Consider the following 26,505-nt stretch of genomic DNA (forward strand, 5'->3'; position numbering starts at 1 on the left):
GATTAGTTGATGAATGGACAGAGTCTAAAAAGAATAATGCATGAGTCCAGGAAAGGCGATCACAAGTAAACGAATAGTGATTTTGATGAGTAATAAATATATAATAATATATTAATAAATAATAAGGAAAGCTACACTGTTTGAGACTCGAACAGCAGAGCCAAGACTCTAAAATTCAAGTAGGCAGCAGCCAAGTCAGTAGGTTAATCTCTCTGGCGATGATGCTGCTACAGCAAATACTGACTTTTAATCCACAGTTTATTTATGACACCGTGCTGTTTTTATTGATAAGACTATGAAAATGTTGTCAGGCCACAGGGGAAATGGTCTCTCAAAGGAATTTTTCAACATTTTGGAAATCACACTCATTTGCTTACTTGCAGAATGTTAGGTGAGAGGAGTGATACCACTCTCATGTCTGTAAACAAAACTAAGTAGCTGGAGGCAGCAGCCGGTTAGCTTAGTTTAGCATAAAAACTGCAAACATGGGGGAAACATGGCTCTGTGCAAAGGTATCAAAATCCACCCTCACCTTTAACACTCACTAATGAACAAGTTTTATCTGGATGGAAAAACCAAAGTGTAAAAACCACGGTTACTTTCTTTTTTTTTGAGGGGGGGGTTGTGTGCCAACGCCCAAAAAAAAAAATACAGTAGCTCAGCACATAAACCCGTTAAAAATAAAATCATTCTTACTTTTAAATTTTTGGATGAATTACATAAACAAGGTATGTAGTGTTGATTAGTGACCTTAGAGGTACTTGTTTTGAATTTTGTTACATTTGAAAAGAGTCAAGCTAGCTGTTTCTCCCTGCCTTTAGTCTTTATGCTAAGATAAGCCAACTCGCTGCTGGCTCCAGCGACATGTTTGCCGTACAGATGCATGAGTGGTATCAATGTTCTCATCTAACATTTGGCAGGAAAGCAAATGCTCATATTACTCAAAACCACCAGATTTTTGCTCCCTCAGTGACAGCTGCCAGCCCTGCTGACATGTGTTTATACTTCTTTCTCTGCAGATAGTTGTGGATGACAGAATGGTCACAGAAGAATGGAAAGCACGATGCAGACTCCACGTTTAGGCAACAGGGATAATAAATGTTCAGTGGGAGGTGCAGAGTACTCTGAAGGCTGTGTGCTTTTCTCTGTTTGTCCTGTTGAGGGAGAGTGGGCTATTTAAAGCTTTAGGGGAGGTGGAATAGGTGCAACTTTGACTTGGCAGTGTAGGCTGCAAAGAGTTTGCAAAGTGGGACATAAGAGTGCGTCCCTCTATTCTTCCAGCCTCTCTGCATCATTTTTTCTCTTCCCCATGTCTGAGGACTGCCGAGAAACACGAGACATGGTGCAAACCCAGAACTGTCAAGCCAATGTCAAGTGGACACGGCTATTTTCCCGTCTCTTATTTCTTAGTCTTTTTATTTAAATCTCTAGCTATTATGTAATAAAATCTTTCCCTTTCCCCTGAGGACCTGCTGCCCACACAACACTACAAAAGATGAGAAGCCTTGCTGTTGTAACTCGTGACATCAACGCAAACACTGCATTGCCCTCTTGTACTAAAACAAAAAATGGCCAGAGAGTTTGTCACTGTGAGTTTGTCATTAAAAACAGCTGAGTTCACACAGCTCTGCTATCAGAGCATTGAGGGGAAAAAAAAAAAAAAAAAAGCTATTGATGAGGAAGTTCAGCTCAGGAAATATTTCACATTTTTTGGCATCAGTTGTTAATGATTCCTGAGGCTGAGCACATATAACAGAGCATCCGACCTTATTGACTAGGCTGTGTGTGTATGATTGATTATTTGCTTCTCTCTGCATTGCCCCTGCCTGCAGCAATATGAAAGTAAGATTGGATTATGAGACTGTTATTGCCCCACTGTAAAAAAGAAAAAAGAAAAAAAAAAGCCTCTCTCTCAACCATCAATCCCACAGCAAGCTTTCATTGCTTGTTTTTTTTAATTAATTAGCACACAGACAATCTTTAAAAGCGAGATTGGACATGCCAGTTTTAGTCCCAGTTACTCTTCAGCTATCACAAGTCAACAATTTTCTGTTTCTTGCTGCTTTGGTGAAACCAGAAAAATCACAAACCTAAGTATGGTAAAAATACAAACACGATAGAGCTCTGTTTTACATATAACTGTAATTGACAGACTATACTTTTATATTCATGATTTCTTCTCGAGATTTCTCTGTTTTAGTGTTATATAAAGACAAAACAAGCACATTTTTCACTCAACACTGGACCATAGCCAATAAAATGAAGTTATTCCAGTGGAAGGATACAGTGAGAAGGAACAGGTACAGGAAGTGTGGGACGAAAAAATGCTGTTGTTTCTAAGGAACATGTGTATTGTGTCTTAACCAACAGCAGCAAAGGCAAAGAAAACACGACTAAGATATTTGATGAAGGCAATAAAGGGAGGGAGAAAACAGAACTGGGGCTAGAGAGGGAGAAGAGAGAGATGAATGATCTGTCCTCTATATAGGACGAGGTGTCTGCAACTTTTCAGGAGCCCCAGAAAGCAAACTTTCTGCCATATACTATTCTGGGTCAGGAAACCTCAGGGGGAGACGAACAGCAGAGCAGGCCTGGCCTTTCTTTGGCCGCACAGCACACGGGTCTGTGTAACACTCAGTCCCCGATGTCGTCCCGAGCAGCTCAGGAGTGTGATCTGAAACCCTCATCAGCTTGGTGTTTCGTCAGAACAGGCCACACACGGATTACATGCCAGCAAAGGCGGGATATGCTCATACAGGGGGTGCTACAAGTGGAGTGCAAAAAGTTTGGCAGCACAGTGGGAAATGTTCCTGTTTTTAACATATATCTTGAGCTCCATCAGCAAGGACACAGTGACAGGAAGTCAAAACAGCCTCCTGTACTTTAATGTTTAGTCTGCCTGCCATCTAGAGGACATGAGGAGGATAGAGAGAAGCCACAGACACAGACTGCTTCCATCATTACATCCTCTTTTACTTGATTTTAAAATAACAGTGTTAGAAATAAATTTAATAAATCATCAAGTACAGTACAAAGTCTGAAACACTGATTACGTAGATCAGTGAAATCAGTGAGTCATGGTTCAGTCCAGGGCAACAAATCTGTGCACAAATATGAATTTACATTACAATTGTTATAGGCATTTAAAACAATAAAGACTAACTTCTCCACATTTTCCCAATAAAAAAGTATGTTAAGTAAATTAAGTAAGTAAAGTACAGTAGCTGAAGCTTTTTTGATCCCTTTTTCAGGTTCATTCCTCTTTATATCAGTGCAAAAAAGCATAGAATCTATGTATTCACTGGCAGGACCATCTCCAACAATACAGTACATGGAAAAGCTACAGTTCTTTACATATAAAATGACTCATTCTGTGATTCAGCCTGTGCTTCAAAGTATTAGTCATGGAGATGCATTTAATCCAGTGGAAGAACATATGTTGAAACAAAGGCATAACTAATAATTTTTTCAACTGAAAATCAGGCCATTCCAGATTTGGGCATCTCTGTGTGAGGTTGAATTTTTTTGTTATTTTTTGCTCCTCCCTGAAAACGACAGTAAAATGACTGCGTATGTTATTGAAATGATTTGTTTATGTTGTCTTAAAATATTGGATATGTCGAAGAAAAGTTAAAATCGGAGAATATATATTTCTTTTCCAAAAATCCACAATCTTCCCATTGATTTGGAGGACAGCCACTTATCAGCTGCCGGGGGAAATACAGGCCACTTCAATGTAATGCTCCACGCTGGCGGGTATCTGGGCCACAGCCTCTCGCGGCTCTCAGCATCACACCTGCTGTAACAGCGGGCAGGGTGACAAAGTAGGTGATCGTGTCCCCTCTCAAAGAACAAAATGTCTTCTTTTCTTCAGTCCAGCCAGGCAAGTTACAGCTTGCAGACATAATCAAATACTGTTTTTTTATTCCCCATCTGCCCTTTTTGGTTTCACATTGGGTGATTTTTTTAGGGACAGGAATTTGTATCAGAAGAAAGGCAGCAGACTTCTATTTTCAGTAGCCTGCCAGAGTAGCTGGTCCTATAAAACTGTGGCTTCCTCCATGGCATTTGCCCACCTGTATGAGGAGAAGATTTTAAATTAGGAAAAAGAAAAAGCATGAACAGTATTAACTGAGCAAATTTTATAGCTTCCTCTTGAATTTTAAAAAATACTATATTTTGTCCAAGAGGAGTAAGTCTAACTAACTTCTGTTTCTGTAAACTCAGTCCACACATTTAGAGAAAATGATGAAAATCCAAATTTGGCAATGCTCATGTTTTCGGCGATGCTCATGAAAGATTAATTGGTCATCTGTGGGTCAGGGAAAACTATCCAGTCTTGTTCCCACAAACCCATTGGAATCCACTGAGTAATGTGAAAGTTATAAACATGACTATTTTTCTTATCTTTTTCCCAGAGAGCACCAGCTTTTTCAATAGGATGTTACATCAGCACAGTGTTTTCAACTAATATCTTTAAATTGTCAGTGTCTAAACATGTTACCATAGGCTACCAGGTAAGCATGCTTCTCACCTCTGGGCTGTGTAGTTGTCCTCAGCCTTGAAGGTGTAATACAAAGTGTTTTTGTGGTAAAGCTGGAAGACGTTAGCCTCCTCCTCTCCCTCCTGCTGGTCAGGCAGCTTCACTGTGAAACCCAACAGAGGCAAACTCTCTGATGCTACTTTCTCCTGCAGAGAGAAAATTCATCAGGAAAAAAAAGGTGGATTATAAGGCATACTGATGTAACTGTGGGCTTTTAGGCATTTTTGGTTAACTGGTGACTACATCTAAAGCTCAAGCTGATGTGTAAAGTGTGTTTGAGTGTGCTGTTCAGGTTAAAGGGGAGTGCATGTTTCCCCTCACCTCTTGAGCTCGGTAGGTGTAAAGCACCTTGTCTTTTAGGAGGAACCACAGTCTCTTCCAGTTCCTCTTGCTCTTCTTGCTGCACTGTAGACTGCCACTAATGGAGCCTTCCTCTGATACTGTCACCTGCACAACAGTGGCAAAGCTCCTTACTAAAATATGGCACGTCTGTCATTCACATCATTATTCATTAAACTGCACTGTGCTGTGAACATGGCTCCTCTTCAAAGAGAGAAAGGTGTACCTGATTAAAGGAGACGGTGCCTTTCCGATGTCTCCAAATGTTGGGAGGATGAATGTTTTGGAACACAGCAGAGAGAGGACGGCTGGAGCGGTTTGGACGAGGGCTACTTTTACAGGGCGGTGAAGACACATCTCCCCCTGCAGAGACACAGAACTTCCTTTCAACAAGAGCAGAGGACAGGTAGAAAAGTGCAGCACCACCACTGACAGACTCTGGAACATGGCAGGTGAACTGTGCAAACTTAATGTCTTAAGTATACTGCACCAGAGGCTATATTCATCTGTGTTAATGATTGTGAGGATATGCATGAGTAACAGTGGAAACTATACAGTAATATACAACAAGAGGAACTCAAGAACTATTTCAGTTTGGTGACTTTTTCCAAAAATGTGGACATAATCACATTTTTTTAAGTAAAATAAAAGAAAACTTGTTCTTTTCTAATGGACCTGAGCTCCAGTTTTGCTGTTTTTATAAGTTACATGTACCGTTTTAGACAAATTGGAGCATAATCACACTCACCATGATGTGACACACTGAACTCAACTATGTATATTTTTGTCTAGGCACGTTTCATACATTTTACACTATCCTCATCCTACACAAAGTTTGCCGTGACCTACAGTATCTCAGATAACTACAGTGTGGTGCAATTAGCACCACAGTGCACTATTTGATGTGCACTAAGTAATAGTGGCACATGACTTTCTACCTGTGTTTTCTGAATATCCTTCTTGTAAAATAAACCTATACCAGCTCTATCTGGTTTCAGTCCATTGTAGGTAGGGCACTCCTCCTGTATTTAACTTCGCCTGACGCTGGGTCTCCTACTGATAACCATTAGTGATGTAGATAACTAGTCAGGGTTGACGATATTGCCTCTGCTGGTTATAAGAAGAATAGCAACACTAAAATTTGTTGGCAAATAGGCAGACTGACAGACAAATTGATTGATGAGAGCAGAGTTTCCCCACCTCTCTTCTTTAGCTCGTTGTAACAGCGATCACACACTTTGGCCATGCGGTCTTTCATGTATTTCAGTGGATATCTGTTCCTGGAGCAGCTCCGACAAACAATCTGTATTTAACAACATACAGGCACCAAAGGCACAATGAAAACATCAAGCACATACAGCACACCCAGCACTCTGGTCAAAGGCACTGTTATCTGTCTGTGAGATATTAAAGTATCACAGAGCGCTGTCTTTTATTCGCGTGTGACTCACTCTCCCGCAGCCATGGCAGTGGTGTCTACGAAGAGTGAGGCTGAAATCTGAGGTGCAGTTCATACACATCATCACTTGTGAGACTGGAACGAGTGTGGGAGCTTTCTCTCCTAGAGACAGATGCAGACGATCTCTGGCCTGGAACACACACACACACGCACGCACACACACACACACTCAGTACTTTATCATACTGAGGAGATTGAAGGCCATAAGGTGTAACATCAGTCTCATATCGGTTGGTGAGGATAAGCATGACTGAAGAAAATGTTATTAAGTAATGACATAATAGATGAATAAAAAAAGGCAGAGATAACTCACCTCTCCTGAGCAGCTGTTGGATGCTACAGATCCCTTAGTGTGTTCAGTTACAGTGCGACTTAGAGTGTAAAACCAGTCCTCTCTTTCGATGAAGGAACTGCAAAACATACAAATAAACTCAATACACTATCATTACAGAGTTGATTTTACAGTTTTTGCAGAAGTCATTAACACCAAATATGCAACATCGGCTCAAGAAAACATTTTACCCAGTTTTAGGTTTAAAATGTTTTAACCTTCTGAGAGGATGTGGACATTTCTCATCATTGCCATTATTATTTATTATCCATCATTTAAACAGGACATAGTACGGTGTGACCCACCTTGCAGACAAAGTGATGGATATGTCTCTCCCTTCGATCTTCAGTGCATTTTGGACATTTTCGACGAGGGGTTTACCAACCTGGGTAGTCAGTCAGTTGAATATCACATATCAAAAATCAGAAAAAAAAAGAGAGAGACAGAGGGCAAAATTTTTCCTGTCTGACAATTGGGGAATGGCATATTTTTTCTATTCTCACATTTTCTGTTAATCACAAACAGATAAATCTTTAATAAAAAATATAATTTTATACTTTGGTAACACTTTATAATACATTGCTTTTTTATAATACAGCCCACAAAGATTGTGTTAACAACCTGGTTCTTACTGTCTAATTAAATATTTAAAAGGCAAGAACAGCCACAAATTACATTACGGCCTGTATACCTGGTTCTTACTGTGTAACTGAAGTTTTACTTATTAGCAAATATTATTGAGGTGTTTAAGAGAAAACACAATAAAAAAAGGGGAGAGCTCAAATTTTATAGTTGTGCTGTCAGCAGGCAAGGTACAATCACAAGTCAAGCAATAATGTGTAATAATGCAACATGTGGGTGCATCAAACATAGCTAACCTAGTAACTAGAAGGGCACTCAGAGAGCACAGACCTCTGCCAAGGCCAATGTCAAACAACATACACCACACTTCAGAGAAAAAAATCCAAATTAATAGAAAATGATCCGGATCTGCCCCAAAATTTATTTTGTTCTTCCCTGGCCCTTGACCCAGTCCGTCCACCAAGTTCGATACAAATCAGTTCAGTAGTTTTTGTTTGACCCTGCTGACAAACAAACCAACAAACAACAATCACGGGAGAAGGCATACCCTCCTTGGCACAGTAAGAATAAGGTATGCGGGCCGTAATATCAAGTGTTGACTATTCTCTTCTTTTTACTCTTTAATTACAAAGTAAGAAATAGACTGTTAGGACCATTTATCCCAAACTAAATTGTTGTTACCCAGTAATGTACTCTGTAGGTACCCAATATTCACAAAAATCTAAAATATGGGCTGTATTATAAAGTGTTACCGAACGTTTGTGTTGGAAAACACTTTAAATACATATCAACTCCTGAGGAATTCGGAGGGGAAACCACAGTTAGAAATCAGAGAGATTGCAACATACGGTGACTTCATGAAAGACTCTGACCTTTAACCCTGCGAGTGGCAGAGTGTTCTTCAGCCTGTACTTCCCGTCCTGCTGAGGGTAGGTGTAGAGCAACACGTCGTTCATCTGACAACAGAAATAACATTCATAATTCATAGTACATCTGAGGAACATTCCGGTCTTTTGCAAATGCAGATGTGTGGATATATTTTAAGGATAAAATAAATCAGCTTGCCCAGATCCTCCAGCAGGTGGCACTCTAAGCTAATACAATACTTCTATGAGTTCACCGAGAAGTTGAGACTGCACACCAAAGAGTGTGTGTTTTGTCTCTTATTTTCAATAGGATGTTGCATAGTTACAGGTCTACAGTAAACATAATCACAATGTGCTGTACCTCTACCAGCTTTTATCCCTTTGACCTGCTGTAGGGGAAAAGTTTCTCTCTGCTCACCTTAGATCTGGGTAAAACACGTGTACGTACGAGCAAGACCTAGTTTCCCTAACAAGTTAGGGAGCCGATCGTGGTCCAGCAGGCAACTTACACAAGTGTGACGTGGAAACTTGAAGCCTCCAGTGCACATACACTGAGAACAAACTTTTCAGTGAGGGAGGAGACAGCTTATGTTCAGTAGTTATCCTTTTTTATTATTCCAAGCAGACTATTTGTTTATGTCTTAAAACATGTCTGGAGGGGATCAACACACTTAAAACCCCTAGCTTCGATTTTTTTAATCATACATTAAATGAGATACTTTAGTAAATAGATATCAAATTGGATCATTAACCCCTGTATTAGTTTTCCGGTGGATCATTTTACACACTGTCCCTGTGTGTTTTAGTACCTACTTTAGGAGACTGCCAGCTCCTGCGGGCTTGTTTTATTATGCTGTCTCCAACATTAATGGCTGAACACAAGTGATCAGCATCTGGGTGGATAAACTGGAAGGATGAAAGTTATGCAGCGATGATTACCAACATTCCTCCAGAAGAGACATTTATGAGCTTTTTCCGTGTCGAGCCCAGATCGCCAATTTCAAAAACGCCACAGGAGGGAAAAGCCGTGCACTTTGATGATGCTCTATGGATAATTTGCAATAGTGGTTAATTTTAGAATCTCTCTTGATAACAATGTTTTAGAACTATATCTATGTTATGATTTTACAAAGTGAATGTTTAGTGTAGTCTGTTGCTTTAATTTAATCTTTTTAAACTGTCTCTTTCATGAAATAGATTATGTGGTGTCGACCTGGCCGTGAGAAGTGGTGAAGCATGACCTGAATTATATTGTTACGTAGTTTACACTTTATTACAGCTTTATTTAGATGTGTCTCCCCTACCATCTACATCCGTCTGCCTCCTGTTGACTTGGACATAATCTTAGTGAGCTCAAAGCACTGTATATATCCAAAGGTGCTGAAGACACATTAGACTAATATTTAGCTGACAGAATTAAAGCCATTGATGTTCACAGGTGCACATGGATTCTTCAGTTCATAAGGAGCTCGTGTAGGCCTTCCCTGTGCTGTCAGTAAAGAACTGGCTCCGGAAGTCAGCATTCAGAAACATCCTGTCAGGAAACCCTGCTCTTAATAGCTCAGTCTGGACATAAAAACATAAAAGATTAACCTAATAGGTATCTATTAACTAATATACTACAAACAGGAAACAGCATTTACCAGAAACAGATGCCGGGGCTGTCGACTCTTCCTGCTGACCTTCATCAGGGTGCCCTCCTTAACAAAAACCTGATTAAATAAAACAAACACAAAAAAAAAATCATATACACAGGATTAAATCAAACTGAAGAGTTGACAAGTTCTCTGATCATGACACATTCAGGACGTCTGCAATAATTAATGTTGTTTTAGTCCAGGCCAGCTGGGGATTCCCGGCTGAATGACTGTCTAAAGGGCAACACAGGGGTGGTGCAGGGCAGACAGGGCGGGCTGGCAAGCTTCAGACAGAAACAATGCTGTTATCAGAGTCGTACCCTGCCAGGTTGCAGCAGGTCTCGCTGGCCATGAACACTGTACTCTATGTTGACCAGACGCAGCAAATTCTCCTGAAGAGAGAAAAGAACAGAAAGACAGGGAGGGAAAATTAGATGCCGAAATAACAGAAACAATTGAAGAGCATTAGCAGTCATTTTCCTGTAAACCAAACCCATTTTCTTCTGCTTGGCTATTTTCATGACTCCCTTTGTTTTTAGATATAGTTAATCACCTGGATCAAGCAGGCATGTCATGTATTGTTCTCTTTACAACAAGCTAGACTAATCAGAACTGTCATCGTTTGTCATATAACTCTAACTATAACTATTGTTCTAGTAGCCACCAAAAAAACAAATAAAATAAAAAAACAAGTCGGGAGATCACCAACGTCATTAGAATTCATCCTCTGGGGATCATGACTGTCTGCACCAAATTTCATTGTACTGCATCCAATAACCCTTTTTGACTACCTCTGATATGGATAAAGAATGTCAGTGTGCTTTAAATGTATGAGTGTCAAGTAGACTCCATTTTGTTTGAAGGGGGCACAAGCCAGAGAGGCTGGGAACCACTGCCCTATGCCTTAGTAGTGTGATACATGGCTTCTCTCTCTTTGTACCGGTGTTGGTTTCCTGAAAGCAGATTCAACCTTTAGTAAAGAGTATGATTTATATTTATACTCCAAAATCAGAAATAGGAAAAAGGTTTTAGTAATTTAATTTTTGATAATTTGTCGGGGTGAAAATGCTCCGACATTTCGTCAAATGTGAACTGTGACGCTACATTTACATCACAGTTCAGGAAACAGTTAAAGTTCCTTCTTGAATTATCTGTTTAGGACTTAAACTTTAGGTGGATGACTAAGCAAGGAGGATCTTAAAGTTATAAGGGGTCCAGTTTTCATAAATGTACAGAATTAGAGTTTTCCAAATGCAAGAAACTACTTGGACTGTTGGAAATACAAGGCTGAGTAGATTTTACATTATTGATTTTTATTATGTGTTCAGTATAAGATATGTAATTCTGGATACAAATTTTTGTTGTTGTTGTTGTTGTTCAAGAGATACATATGCCTACACATGACACTTACCCCATGTTTTAAACTGTCATTCACTTGATCTGCAATGTCAGACACTATCGCCACAGCAGCTGAATAAGACAAACACAGACAGAGAGATCAGTAAAAATGCTACATGTTAAAAAGAGAACATTTTCATAATGAAAATTCATAACTGATGAGATGTTTCTTTATTCCTTGTGTCTGTGAGGAATGTCGCCTAACATAAAAGTCAAAATGAGTCAAGAGTCTGGATGTGACTACAAGTCTGGACTGGGGTGGCTCTCTTATCAAAGATACAGTAAGAGATAGTGTTGCTGCAACTTGACTTCTCATGGATTAGACATTACAGTCTTCACACAGAAGGGAGCTGAAATAGCTTCCTGGTAGGTTACCACCACAGAAAGAGACATCTAAATTGGCTCCCTCATGGCCGTCTCTCCATGCCAAATGAGCAAAAATAAATTTCCTGCAAACGCACAGCGACAAACAGAGCCCAGTAAGGCTCTCCTGTGAGTAACAGAGAGCAGAGTGAGCAGCCTCTTTCCACTCTGCTGTTTGTTTACGGTACCTTGGGTGTCTTCATATTCTTTGGAATCAGGGGAGAGGTTGTTCAGGTAATCTGTAGGAGTGAAATTAATTAAGAGTCAAGAATGATACCACTATAAGTGAAATATATGTTTATTCGGGAAAGACCATATTTAACTAAATCCTGTCCTTTACACTTGACTCACCGGTGAGGAGCATGCGGTACTGAGCAACACGCACTATGACCTGGAGGAGCTGATGTTTGAGCGAAACCTTTTCCCCGCCTGGACTCCGCTGCTGAGATAAAATAAAACAAATACAAATTCAGCATTTTATTCGCATCACTGCTGTTCATTAGGGCCACATTTACTGTAGATATTCACATGAACTTTGGCTGCTCCACATGTCAGATTAATTAAAACAGTCAAGGGTTTTCCCTGAGTGTGTAAAAAACTTCGACAAGTTGGAGAGTTGTACTGAGGAGCGGATAATACAACAACACTGGACCTTTGAGCACAACCACCCGTCATATTCGTATTTTAAGTGTAAACGAGGGCCAATAACACAGACTGCTGGCCAGCACAGTGCCTTGCAGAATGTGTGTGGGCTTGTATTACTCCTGTTGTGGGGACATAAATCTGTTTACACAGTCACCTTGACACCTGCTGGTGGCGCTGTATGTAAATTTGAGGGTTTCCACCAAAGTGATTACAGTTCATCCTGAGGAGGGGACATGAACATCTGGACCACATTCTATGATAATCCACCCAGTACTTCAGTCGAGACATTTCACCCCAAACCACATTGGTCAACCTCATGGTGGCGACAGAGGAAAAGTCAAGAGATGAACAAAGTCATCTGGATTCATCCTCTGGGGACAATTAATTTCATGGCAATCCATCTAATAATTGTTGAGATATTTCAGTTTGGACCAAAGTGGTGGACTGACCAGGCCACTGACATTGTCAGCCATAGAGCCATGCTGCTAGCACGGCTACAAACTCTAAATGTAATGATGCAGCTCCACTGACATTAACACAGGGAGAGCTTAGGAGAATCTAAGGACCTTTAAACACTGGTGCTCTTAAATCAGACAGAGAAAACTGCCCAGCTCTGCAAGGACTTTCTGCCAACTCCTTTCCCCAGTGGTCTATAAAATGGAGGGGAAACACTGAAAACTCCTTTGTCCATAAATAAGATGCATGCATATATTTCCCCTGTATTTCCTTCTGCAATCCAGCTAGATTATTACAGAAGGGCATAATAGTCTGCGGCACCAATTTTACCACTGATCTCTACCAGGCTCTGTACGTAGTAGCTGGCTGGACAATATTTCTGATTGTAAATAAAACTGTGGATACTGAACAGATGCTGCAATCTCCCTGTTGCACTTTTAAGCACATCATATTATAATATCCTTATTTTTAAATGTTTTATTCTTTAAATCTATCAACTTAATATCTTCTGTAGCGTCGTCTCTGGCTGAATGGTTTGAAAAACACTGTTCATTTAATTTAGGCTAATTATAATTCCTCACTTTAGTGCCCAAAAAAGCTGTTGGGAAATGAAACGTACATTAATATTAAGACTCCCCTGTTGTTAAAAACTTTTCAGTGTTTAATTGTTGTTCCGAGTGTCTCATGTCAAATATATTTCTTCCTAACCTATAATACATAAGGTTTATATATTTCCTTTGAGTGTCTTGACTGTGTCTTTTAGCACAGTGTAGTTGTTCCTTTAAATTAAATTACTACTTTTATTCACTTAGCTGTCTGCCTTTTGCTTGAACCTTTTAAGGTTTGGATCTCTTGCTTTAAGTCTCTTCTCTCTCACACACATACACACACACCAAAAAAAACCAAAAAAACAGGCCAGTACCACACACTTTGCCATCACCATCTCTGCCACTGCAAAACATGCACTTCATCTTTGTCACTGCACATAACATACAAGCACAAACACACACTGAACTCTGCAGATAACAGATAATGTGCAGAGATAAGAAACACTCCAGATAAAGATCAAATATATAAGGTTGGCACCAGAGTTTCACTGTTATTTTTAATTATAAAACCCCAGCAATTTTTCACATCCTCAACTAGTTTTCTATTAAACTATTTTAATTATTCCAAATGTTCCCAGTATTAATCTTTTCATTTCAGTTTTCTTGCAGGCTATGATTCCAAAATTGAATTTTCTTCAAAATCCGTCGCAACATTGCAAAGGGGGGAAGAGGAGGGAACAGGTGAGGAGGAGGAAGACGAAAAGCATATGATGTGGACAAAATACTTCATGTACCAATCTGTGTTTTGTTTTGTACTGTACATACAGTACACTGTGACTTTGTAGTAAATAAAAATAGTTGTGTGCTTTTTTCATGAGCACATCAGAGGGCATCTCATTCTCAGGAAGATCTGTTCATATTGTGAGATGTGTGTGTGTATAATTTTGATTTTAAATTTGAATTTTGCATTGCAGGTTTTGTATTTAGAGTTAGAGAAGCACTGTAGGCCTGACCTCAAACTGGTGAACAGTTGCTGCAAAGGCAGGTGAGGTCCGGCAGCTGTCCTCCAGCAGGCTCATACTTCGGTCATAGTGGCCGATGTAAGTGGTAAAAACCAAGAACTCTGCTTTTCTGGACAGGAAGATGTCTGCGATCCTCTGGCTCTCCTCCCTGAGTGGAAAAACACGTTAAGAGGATGAAGCACAGGTCCTCCAGTTATATTTAATATTTTAATGTGTGCACTCTGTGGAGCCATGGAAAATGAGGGACGAGCGGGGAAGGGAGTTCCTTTTAGTTATAGCATATGTGTGCATGGATGTGTGCCACTGTTCCTTATTCAGCAACTGTGTACGCGTCTCACCAGTGTCGGATTCGATTCTCCAGCTCAGTGAGGATTCTGCTGTGCAGGGTATAAACATCCGGCAGCTCGTTGAGAATCTCTCGAAGCCTCTCTTCTTTCAACACAGGTTCCCCCTCGTCCCCAACGGCTGCACCCACCAAGTCCCGAAAGTCCTGGTGCACAAGACGGAGAGGTTAATTTTTTATCGTTTATGCTTAAAATCTTACTAAACTTACATATTCACTGAAGTCTGCATTTTCTTCCCTCCCTCTACAATAGTATAACAAGATAACATCTGACAGCAGGGAGTACGTGAGCTATCATATCAAGGAATCTCATCCTCTCTTGGAGCTGACTGGAGCTGCAGCCCCTAGTTTATTCCCCACACCAGAGGAGTAACTCTCGGTAGGGAAGTGAAAGAGCAGCACTTGTTCCTTCGTCATTACCAAAGCTGAGGTTCCCTTGAGCAAGGCACAAAAGCCCAAACTGCTCCACTGGAGCTGCTCAGAAGCAAACAAGCAAGTGTTTGTACCGTTCAGCTTTTAGGTGTGACTGTGGACATGGTTAAAAAAAAAAAAAATCAACAGACACACAACATCAACAGCATTTGCTAAAAATTCTAACAGCACTGTAGTCTAATGTAGAAATGCTAATTCCCTCCCATAGAGAATATCTGGACACATACATTGCATTAGTAACTTTAATAAGAATACACTCACTTCCTGGAGAAGCTTGAGAGCTTTCAAATGCCTGTGGAGAGAGAAATTTGTACACAGTTTAATAAGAACCTGGTCAGTATTAACAGATAGACAGAGATGTTTGATAAGGGAAATGAGTGCACATGTAACTTACAATATCTCTGTATCCACAAGTTCTTTTGCGATGTAAAAGGCTCTGGATCGGCCATCAGGCTGTAAACAATCATATTATTTACCCGGGGTTAGGGAGAGCTAAAGCATTTTGGCACTAGTTCAACAAATATAGCTGGCTCTCCTCTCCACATCGTCTCTACGTGGCAATTAAAATTCTAAATAATGAGGACAGCCTTGTAGGAGCCCATTAACCTCCATTAACCCAAATTAAAATCCTGGCTTTTGAGGGCAATTTTAGCTGTTGCCCAAGGTGGAAAACAGTTCCCTTTGTTTAATTTAGTTGTCTTCTGCGCTTCAAATATGTCTTCTTTTTCTATCTAGCATTTTTAAAAAGGTGGTACCTCCTATTTCAAAATGATGATTAAATTACTTTTTAAAGGATCATGGGTAACACAGGACCTTGGTGAAAACAGTAGAAAATATGGACAAATGACTAACAGGCTGAGACATTCTCAAGTAACCACTCAGTGATAAAAATAACGATAAAATTTTAAGGTTAAATTCCATACAGGATATTAAAATTTTTAATACAAAAATATAACACAGGTCACATTGTTTCTACATAAAAATACTTTTTTCCATCTCTACACACCATCAACTCACATTTGCCAGAACTAACCTGTCTGTCATAATTGCAGTCTGCACCTCCTTCTTCCTCCTCAGATGTGCGCCCCTGGTCATCCTCACCCGCTGTCTCTCCCCTGACATCACCCACTGAACTACTCTGTGGGCCAACAGCGACCGAGCACACATTGTAGGCTTCTGTATAGGCACTGTGGGGAGAAAGAAGGGTGGTTCAAATCAGTAAAACATAGGTTACATTCAGTATGCATACAAATTGTAGACACACAAATATAAATGATATTGCACTGTGACAGCTCTTACATATTCTCACTTTTCAGTCAGTTTGAAAAAAAAGTGACATTACTAATACAGTAAGTAAACAGTAAGAATTATAATTGCTGATGGTCAAGCAACAAACAATGTTTCATAAGCTGCCTGAGTAATATTTCAGAAAACATCGATAATGTGGAAGAGTCATTTATCTTTTGGTACAATTCAACACTGTCTCCTGACAACTAACGTCACACTGGAGTGTGTTAATCTTCTAATACCCACAATACAATACTATATAGATTACAATACAATACAAATACCTACCCGTGCCCCCTAATCACAAGTTATTTTTTTATTTTTGCCATCTAAAATTGTTTAATTTTAAAGAAAGAGTTTGACATCTTGATAGAGGCCGTGGTTATCTCTCGCCTTGACTACTGCAGTGCCCTTCACGCACAGTGAAACCTTTACAGATGGTCCAGCATCTCGGTGGTGCATCTCGTTTTCGATCAGCCTTAAAGGGGCACTTGTCACTCCACTGCTCATTGATCTCCAATGGCTACCCATGGCCATCCAAATCAAATTCAAGTCACTAATGCTTGCCTACAGAGTGACTTCTGGATCTGCACCCGTCTATTTGAACTCAGTCATACAGGGTTATGCTCTGACTCGGCCAATGCGTTCCTCCGAGGAAGGTCGTCTGGCATTGCCACCCCTGCATACAAGACAGTCACAGTCCAGACTATTCTTGTTTGTGGTCTCACGATGATGGAACGAGCTACCAAATGTCATTAGAGCAGGGGTGTCCCTCTCTATCTTCAAGTAACTCTTTAAGACTCATCTCTTCTGAGAACAGCTCCTCTTCTAACACCTCTAACACCCTAACATGCCTAACTAGCACTTTACTGAAGCTTTAGTGTTGTCCCTCACTTGTAAGTCGCTTTGGATAAAAGCCTCTGACAAATGAGTAAATATAAACTTTCTTACCAAGTGTTAGATGAGAATATCAATCCCAATCTCGTGTCTGTCTATTAATATGAAGCTACAGCCAGCAGCTGGTTAGTTTCCCTCTGTGACAGTCTTTATGCTAAGCGCAGTTAAGCAGCGGACATGAGTGGTATCAATCTTCTCATCTGACTCTCCATCAGAAAGCTTACAAGCATATTTCCTAAAATCTCAAATTATTCCTTTAGTGTTTTTTAGTGTCCCCGGAGATGTGACAGTATCCAATATTTCACAAGACAAAAGGTATCCTTAGAGAAAAGTCAGAAAAAATGAATCAACCAAATTTTGTGTAAGAGAAATACTGTATATGTTCCTCTTTCTTTTTCCTTTATTCATTGTATAACCCCTAAGATTTATCTTGGGACCCCTTAGAGGCTCTCGACTCCCATGTTAGGAACCACTGCTCTAGTCTGCGATGTAGCATTTCGGTTTTTACCACACATTTGACGCATTGATTCTATTATATGAACTGCCTTCATTCATGTGAAAATAAATCAAATGAAATTCATTTAACTATCCAAGCCATCTTTATGGTCCTCTACATTGAAATATCACTATAATTAACATACTGTATTCAGTGTTAGAAGCAAATGTGAAGAGATAAAACATTGCAGGTCTACAGAAACCAATAAAATGATCCTGAATGGCCTGCAGTGACAACTGTACCCAACCAGGGATGCATGTTGGTATTTTATGCTACGGGATTCTCTTCTGCAGGAAGCCCAAATGAATATGCTAATGGATGCAGCTCAGTGGGGAGTGTAAGCAATGCAAATAAAAACGCATCCTTATGTTACAGTAGTGATGTAGTAGTCCTCTATGTGACCAATTGCCTTGCCAGTGTTCCTGCCATGTTTCACTCACATCACCAATGGATTTAACCCCACTGAGATGCAAATTGTCTACATATGAACGACATATGTGAGCAGTTCAGATCTCTGCATTGCACACATTAGAGCTGCATGGCCCATTACTGCTCACTGGATCAAACTTTGGATGAGAAGCTTGAAACCACAAAGTACATGCAGTTTCTACACCACTCCCACGGAAACTGCCTTTGTCATACCTCACAGTCCTGCCATGTTGTATGAAGGCTCAAGGCAAGATCTTTGGAGATAAATTACAGAAGGAGATAAAAAAATATATATATTCATTTTCTTTTTGCCCCAGGTTCCTTCGTAAGCCTATTCGTCCCAGTGATAGCACTGAGGGCTCAAAGATGCCAATGATCTCCTAACTATCTCCTAATAGTAGGCCCTTCAGGCTTTTGCAAATCTAAAATATATTCAACCACTGGCAATGCTGTCCATCAGGATATTGCTTTGCTGCGATTACAGTTGCTGTATTCACCGGGAGCAGACAATTATAATCCTTTTGCTTTCTTTTGTTTAGTATTAGCATAGAAAGCTCAGGCTCTTAAGACACAGGCATTAAACTTTTGCAGCTGTGTATTTTGTGATGGAAAAGCAATGACATAAAAGTGATAAAAACATTGTGTTAAATGAGGCATCACCAACGTTTCACCAAACTTTGAAGTCTTACCTGCTCTAATTTGCATGAACAGTAGTATAGGAAGACTGGTACAAAATACACAGTACAATAATGACTAAACCATGGCACTTAATAGGAATGAAGTGCAAGATAAATTACTTAAACAAAGGTGAAACATTCTTCAAGAAGGCACCTAATTTTAACTTTTAGCTTATCCATTTGTAATAAAAGCAGTAATTCAGCTGGGGCAGCAAGTGGCAGTGAGCTCACAGTCCCAACACACTTTTGTCAATATAGAATATTCTTAAAGTCATAGCTGACACACATTCCTTTTATAATGCTTTGAAGGTACATCCACAATAAAAACCCTTTAAACACTATAAATGTCCAGACTTATCATCTGAATACTGGCAGCACAGTTATGCTCATTGTGAAGCCAGTAAGTCTATGCAGGCTGATATTTACCTACACATATATTACACTGTATGATAGTACCACTGAAGTATCATTTTACACTTCATGAGCTAAATGAAAAAAAAAAAAAAAAAAAAAAAAAAAAATCACATACTTTTCCAACTTCACAGAATGAAAAGCATGACAATGAAATTTATGTGTAAAAACCAACAATCAAATCACATGTGAAAAGTCACTCATTTGTGATAAAAGATGGATAATAGGGGACTTAATCATCATGCTGTTGTGACTGACAACCACAGGGTGGAGGCAGCAGCAGAGCAGAGTAGGGGACAGAATGAAGACTATACATTTACTTGTATCTATTAATATGCTCTATAGCTATATTAATACTTGAACACAAAAGCTAACATTTTTGTTTCAAACCAATTTTATGACCCATTTCAGCTAAATTAGTATTTTACAGTGGATATAAAAAGTCGTCACACCCCTGTTAAAATGACAGGTTTTTGTGATGTAAACAAAATTAAATGTTTAAGCACCTCTTGATTTTATTACACCACTGAATCTTTTTGGGCAGGAGTTTTACAGCTTGGCTTATCTTGACTTGGCAATATTTGCCCACTCTTCCTTGCAAAAACGTTCCAGATTCGTCAATTTGCAAGGGCGCACAGCCCTCTTGAGGTCACCCCACAGACTTTCAGTTGGATTCAGATCTGGGCTCTGGCTTGGCCATTCCAAAACTTAAGTCTTCTCTTGGTGAAACCATTCCTTTATTGAATTAGATTTATGTTTTGGGTTGTTGTCGTGCTGAAAGTTAAAATTCATTTTCATCTTCAGCCCTCTAGCAAACACCTGAAGATTGTGCACCAAAAATCAACTAGGATTTCAAATTATTCATGACTCCCTCCACCTTGATTAAAGCCCCAGTGCCATCTGAAGAAAAGCAGCCCCAAAGCATGATGCTGCCCCCACCATACTTCACTGCGGGTATGGTGTTTTTCTGGTGATGTGCTATGTTGTTTTTTCACGAAACATACCATTCGGCATTATGGCTAAAAAGTCCAACCTTGGTCTCATCAGACCACAACACATTTTTCCACATTGTTTTGGGAGACATGATGTTTTTTTTTTTCTTTCAAAATGTAGCTGTGCTTGGATATTTTATTTCATGAGAAAAGACTTCCATCTTGCCACCCTACCCCAAAACCCCGACATATGAAGAATACAGGAGATTGTTGTCACATGTAGGGAGCAACCAGTACTCGCCAGAAATTCCTGCAGCTCCTTTAAAGTTGCCGTAGGCCTCTTGGCAGCCTCCATATCGAGTTTTCTCCTTGTCTTTTCACCAGCTTTGGAGGGACGTCCTGTTCTTGGTAATGTCACTGTTGTGTCATATTTTCTCCACTTGTTAAAGATTGTCTTCACTGTGCTCCATGGTATACCTAATCCCTTGGAAATTCTTCTGTACCCCTCCCCTGATCGATACCTTTCAACAATGAGATCCTGTTCATGCTTTGGAGGCTCTTGTGGACGGTGGCTTTTGCTGTAGGATGCCACTGAGAAGTTGTCAGGAAAATCCTACAGGAACAGCTGAGCTTTATCTAGGGTTAATCAGAGTCACTTTAACTGATGGTAGGTGTTTACTAACAACTATTTAACATGAGTTTGAATTTGATTGTTGATTTCTGAACACAACCATATCCCCAGTTATTAGAGGGTGTGCACACTAATGCAATCAGGTTATAGTGAATTTTTTATATTTTAATTTTTTTTCCTAAATGGTTTCAGTTTGTTTCTCACTTGAATTTTATAGGTTATAGGTCATATTAAAGGTGGAAAAAGTTCGGAAATAATATATATGTTGGTTTTACGTCACAAAAATCCTCACATTTTAGCAGTAATGTATGACTTTTTATATCCACTGTAGAGCCTACAAACACACCAAAATGGTGAGCACGATGAAAGGGAAGCACTGCAGTGAACAACTGCTGAGTACAGAACATACTAAGATTATATCTCAGCCACTTGTTCCTGACTGGCTAGAGAAGAGCAATGACTCCAAAATGCTCTGACTATTAATCATCCTGAGCGGCCTATACGATATGGGCACAGCCAGCAGGAATGCAGGGGGGATGGGTTTATGTCAGCACAGCATGACTGATCATACCAACAAATAACAGCATGGAAATGAGAAAATCTACTTACAACATTGACACAAGAGGCTGTTTCTGCACCTAAACAGATGATTTATGAATGAAACCAAACTGTTTTAACTTAAATCTGAAGAGACCACCACCATTGCCAGTGTTTTCCCCCTCTACCACCTAACAAGCCACAACAGCCCATCGACACATCCCATCTGTGGTTTAGTATATCTCACTGCAATGAAAAAGGGCAGCTACTGTACTGCACTTTCCTGTCTCCTTCCTCTGATCCCCACATCCATGTAGGCTGTGATTCCAGCATCGGGGGACTCAACGTAATAAATAGTTATAAATCTTCCTCCCCAGCGGCATTGTTAAACACACACAGTAGCCGAGCAGTAATGAAAAAGACCAGTGTTTGGTGTAAAAGGTGGTAAGTATCACCAACATTATGTCCAGCAACATCAGTCTACACGAACACACTTGCACACAGACACAGGTTTTATGGATGGTCTGTCTGTTGGTCAGGCCGTCCACCAATATGTTCCAGACTGAAATATCTCAACAACTGTGGAGCGGATTCTCATGATATTGGGGACAGGCATTCATGGTCCCCAGATGATTAATCTTTCTGACTTTGGTGATACATCAATATTTTTTCTAGCACCATCATCAGGTCAAAAGTTTGATTTTTTCCAGTACTTTGTTTTATTATCAGATACCTCAGCTGTACTTTGTGTTTAGCGTTAATTAGATAATATTAGCATGCTAACATGCTAAGCTAACATAGTGGCCATGGTAAACATTATACGTGCGTAACAGCATGTTAGCATTGTTATTGAGAGAATATTTACATGGTGATTTTGGCATTTAGCTCAAAGCACCCCTGCTCCTACGTTAGTTGTAGACTCTTAGTCTTGTTTACATACCTTTCTGCTTCCTCCTCAGGTGACTGAGTTTTGCTCTTGAACCCAGGGAGGCTGCTCATTTCCACATAACCGTCCGTGTCATTGGCAGACGACAGCACTCGACTGGGACGGTCAAAGAAGTCCGTGAAGGGTCCCTGTCGAACAGGCCTCCGCTGTGGGACCTGGAGGTTCTCATAGTCCGAGCTGATGGCAGGAACATTCTCATAGTCGGAGGTACCTGCATTGGGGAAGGAGATTGAGCGAGGCTTGGTCAGGGGAAGAGGTATGAAAGGCACACGGGAGCGGTCCTCAAAGGACTCCACTCGGACAACGCTGCGATTGAGGAAGGCCACAGAGCTCTCTTTTCTTTTGCTTTCCTTGTAGAACAAGAAGGTGGAGTTGGACTCAGGTGAAACTTGAGGTTTACTAGCCAAGCGTGAGTTGAGCTGTGGAGAGGTACTTAAGCTGTGTCTATCTAAATCCAGCAGTCTGTTGGGCAGGTGGTGGCTGGACTCAGCTGAGGACTTTAAGGAGGAAGGGTTGACATCCACCACAGACTTGCTCTCTGTTTTCCGCCTAAACTTAAGCATCAGGAAGCGCTTAATGGAGGATTTCTTTTTCCTGTTTTTCTCCGACGAGTCTCCCTCGATGAGAAGTGAGGGGGAACTCTTTGTGATAGGCCTCTTGGTGATGTAGGCCAGATCAAACGGAGGAGGGATATCCACTACAGATGTTGGAGTGGACAGGCCACTGGATGACAAAGGTGAGCACCTGGAGAAGCTTCCGGATGAACAAATGGCACCTCTCTGTCTCTGAGATTCTTCTGTGTCTCTGTAGACACACAGTGGCATGTCTTGTCCCTCCATGGAGATTGAGCGGGGGTGCAAGGACAAATAGTGGGGTTTGGAGTAGCTCTTGTGCCGCGTTGAGTTTAACATGGGGCTGCTGCTCAGTGCAGGTTGTCCAAATCCACTCATGTAGGGCCTCTGAACAAACTGCACTCCCATCTCAGCCACGTTGTTATTAATGCGGTAGGACAGTGTGCGGGATTGCATCCCCGTGGCCTTCCTGTCAAATGGAAAAACATTTTCACCCTCCAAAATGTGCCCTGGCTCCTCATAAACATGCTCATCGCTGATGTCCTGCTCCGTATCAGTGGTGTCGTCCAGAAACGGCACTATGTGACCATCCAGGTCGTCCTCGTCTCTAAAGACATCTGAATCGTTTGGGGAAAGCAGCTGGCTTTCTGAGAGAGAAGAGGTCAGCGAGGTGTCAGTGTCCGTTGGCACTGAGATGGACACCAGCCTGAACCTCGGTTGGCAGTCCAAATGATTCAACAAGGCCTCCCCTGTATGAGCTTTGTGCTCCTCAGTTTTAAAAGATGTCCCTTTCTGACTTGTTCTTACCTTGTTCCCATCACTATTGTTGCAGCTGTACTCATCACTGTTACTAATCTCCACGTAACGCTCAGAAGAAATGCACCCTATTTGTCCATTTTCTGCTGTTTCCTCACAGTTCAGAGCTGATATTCCACTGCTGTTTGCAGATGAGAGCTTCTGTGGTGTTCGTGGACTATCTGACAGTCCACGAGCTAAGTTATTTTTTGGCATCATCTCTCTGTTAATAATGTCCTCTGAAGAGACATAATAAGGCTCATGGATTGGATCACCCTCTAAGGCAACATGTCTCTTAGTTGTATCACAGAACCTTTTCTGGTCTTCAGGCATAAAGTCAAAAAAACTAATTTTCTGTAGGTTTTCACAATTTTCTTTCATTTTATGGCCAAACTTCAACTTCAGGATGTTGCAAGTGATGCCACAATCAGAAACAGAATCTTCCTCTTTCTCCTCTGATAGATAAACTTGTTGTTTATCAGTGTCCTTCATGTTTTCACTGATGAGGATATCAGGTTCATCTGTGAGAGACTCAGTTAAATCATCTGCTGTACAGTCACCGGTATCCTTGATTTGGAGCTTTTCCTGCCTCTCCTTCATGTCTTCATTTTCAGCAGAGGAGCAGCCTGCCTCCTCATCAATGCTATCGACAGAAATATCACCCACTGAGAGGCCATCTGTGTCAGCCAGCGCCTCGCCTGCATCACAACCTTCAGTGTCCATGTCCTCTGTCATGTCCGTGTCAATCATCTCCACTGCCTCCTCCGAGTCAGCTGTGAGTCCAGCATCACTGACCCACAGTGTTTCCATGGAGTCCACTTCCTCTGTTAGAGCACTGTCAGTTAATCTCCAGTCCTCATCCATCTTCTGAATCATGACTTCTACCTCTTCCTTTTCCTCTTCTGTCACCACTCGGTCCGCCGTCGTCCCCTGTGACACATTCTTTATATCTTTTTGTAGTGAATTTAGGACGTAGGGGTTAAATTGTTCCTCTGATGTAATCCCTTTGTTTAGACCATTCTCCGTCTCGTGCTCTTCATCAACCTCGCCATCTGAAGTTAGTAAAATGCCATTACTGAATCCTCCCTGGTTGCCATTAAGCTCTGGTGTGACTTTAGGTTTGGGAGCAATAGAAGGTTTGGGACCCCTGGCTGCAGACATGAGAGGGGAGGACAGCTTCAGACTGGTGTGACAAACAAATCTTGGCTTTGGAGCAACAGAAGGCTTGGTGCAGTCTGAAAGAACAACAGGAAAAGGAAACTGTAAGATTATGTGCTTTAAAATAGCTTAAAGGTCATTTGTATTGTGTCCCTGTGACCTAAAACTGCTCAAAGATTCTACCTGCTGTAATATCTTCTATCTATCTTCTATCTTCTGTCTGTAATAAAATTGTAATTGTATTTGTAATCGTCACATTTAAATATTTCAAGCTGATAATTTTCTTCAGAAGAAATAATAGGCAACCTACTAGACAGTCAACATAAGTCTGCTGGAAGCTCTACTTATAGTTTACTTTTAAAAGCTTTTAAAATTTGGCCCTTAAAGGACAGAATAAGGGGCTTAAATGAAAAACTTAGGCTTTTATACCCTTTGAGAAAGCATACAAAAAAATCTAAGGGATTTCCCTGACTCACTTCCTGTGATTCAAGTGAGAGAAACCCCTCTCAGGCTGCCTTTACTGCTTTTAGTGTAATACTGTTAATGCAGCAAAGGGTAACGACAAAAAAACAACTTATGTATTTCATGTGTACTAAATTCAACACATTCATAAAATATGATCATTTTCCCGGGAAGGACTTGAAATGGAGCGGTCAAGCATGACCTCAGCAAATTACTCTCATAACAATGCAGTCAAGATTTTGGCAGAGAGGTGAGTTTCTACCCAGCAAAACTAGAAAAGACATACTTTGTGTAGCAACTGCACGGTTGGCTGAGGGCTCAAAATGTTTCCTCGAGTTTTTACACGCAAAATCAGCTCAAGTGGTCAGTTCAAGTCACACTGAATTCTCTTTATTCTGTCAGTATGGTTTAAAGTCAACAACTACTACACTGCCCTCTGACATCAATAAAAATTGTGTTAAGGACACTTGCTTCACATCCTGTTGCTACCGCTGGATTCACAATCTATTGATAGGAATGTACGAGAAGAAGAAAGTAAATTATGAGAGGATATAAAAACTAAAAACTCTATTTTGTCTCTCAGTCTCTCTCTGCCCAGCTCGATGCACGTGCTCGAAATGATGTCTATTAAGTATCGCATACAACGTGATAAATAGGCCTTTAAAACCACCCACGTCCCTTCAAAATAATCACCTCACCTATGTTCATTTTGGCGAAGCGACCACCTCCAACATCTCGGTCACAAAAGAAGCTGCGATACACAGAATTACAAAAAAAAAAAAAAAAAGTGAAAAAAGTGAAAAACGGAGCCCGCACCAAACTCTGTCCAACTGTCCGAACACAGAGAGGGAGAGACCGTGAACACAGCTCCGTCTGTCTTCCTCTGAGAGCGAAACGCTGCTCAGCTGATCGTCTGTGCGTCGAGCAGCGCGCAGGACGCGACTGGAAACCAAATGCAAAGAAGCTCCGTCCGCTCCCCATTACACCACACCACAGGATCCCCCCTTACAGCAGCAGCGGCAGCAGCAGCAGCTCAGCCCGGTGTTGAAGGTGTTCCCATCAGCCCGTGCAGGTGCATTTAAAGGCTGGTTGGCATTTTTTGATAAACCTTGGAGCAAGAAGGTAAATGCTAAAGCTGCAGGATGTGACCTGGTGAAGTGAGTTAAAGCTCTAGCTACGGACACAGTACAAACATTACCGCAGACTTATAATAAAACGTGTCAGTAAGAAGTTTTCTTGCTCATACGCCACGCTACACGTAAAAACAACAACTTTCCAAAATAGAAAATAATAGAAATAACGATGCCACGT

The 26,505-nt window shown here is 40.7% G+C and overlaps 1 protein-coding gene across 3 annotated transcripts; it reads right to left on the reverse strand.

Annotated features, from left to right (window-relative positions):
- Positions 1-1,965: 1,965 nt before the first annotated feature.
- Positions 1,966-26,060, reverse strand: LOC120783178 (FYVE, RhoGEF and PH domain-containing protein 5-like). 3 transcript variants are annotated; one of them, XM_040115962.1, is made up of 21 exons: positions 25,893-26,060; positions 22,202-24,809; positions 15,998-16,151; positions 15,359-15,417; positions 15,226-15,256; positions 14,528-14,679; positions 14,181-14,337; positions 11,870-11,957; positions 11,707-11,757; positions 11,169-11,227; positions 10,078-10,149; positions 9,764-9,832; positions 8,127-8,210; positions 6,978-7,057; positions 6,655-6,751; positions 6,334-6,471; positions 6,083-6,185; positions 5,109-5,245; positions 4,865-4,990; positions 4,535-4,689; positions 1,966-4,076 (listed from the first exon to the last, which is right to left on the reverse strand). In XM_040115962.1, exons 1-21 carry the CDS (start codon positions 25,900-25,902, stop codon positions 4,040-4,042), a joined length of 4,467 nt encoding a protein of 1,488 aa, XP_039971896.1. In that variant the 5' UTR covers positions 25,903-26,060; the 3' UTR covers positions 1,966-4,039. The 3 variants fall into 3 exon arrangements, with proteins under 3 accessions (XP_039971896.1, XP_039971897.1, XP_039971895.1); XM_040115963.1 differs by having other exon boundaries at positions 4,892-4,990; positions 11,870-11,960; XM_040115961.1 differs by having other exon boundaries at positions 11,870-11,960.
- Between the last annotated feature and the right edge of the window lie 445 nt (positions 26,061-26,505).

This window comes from Xiphias gladius, chromosome 21 (assembly GCF_016859285.1).
Source record: "Xiphias gladius isolate SHS-SW01 ecotype Sanya breed wild chromosome 21, ASM1685928v1, whole genome shotgun sequence".
In the NCBI taxonomy this organism is placed as follows: domain Eukaryota; kingdom Metazoa; phylum Chordata; class Actinopteri; order Istiophoriformes; family Xiphiidae; genus Xiphias; species Xiphias gladius.

Excerpts from the sequence above, each read along its gene's own strand:
- LOC120783178 (XM_040115961.1), bottom strand. Across the intron at positions 8,211-9,763 it reads AGCCCCGGCATCTGTTTCTG|ATGAACGACGTGTTGCTCTA; the intron begins GTAAATGCTGTT and ends TTCTGTTGTCAG. Across the intron at positions 5,246-6,082 it reads CAACGAGCTAAAGAAGAGAG|GGGGAGATGTGTCTTCACCG; the intron begins GTGGGGAAACTC and ends GTGTCTCTGCAG.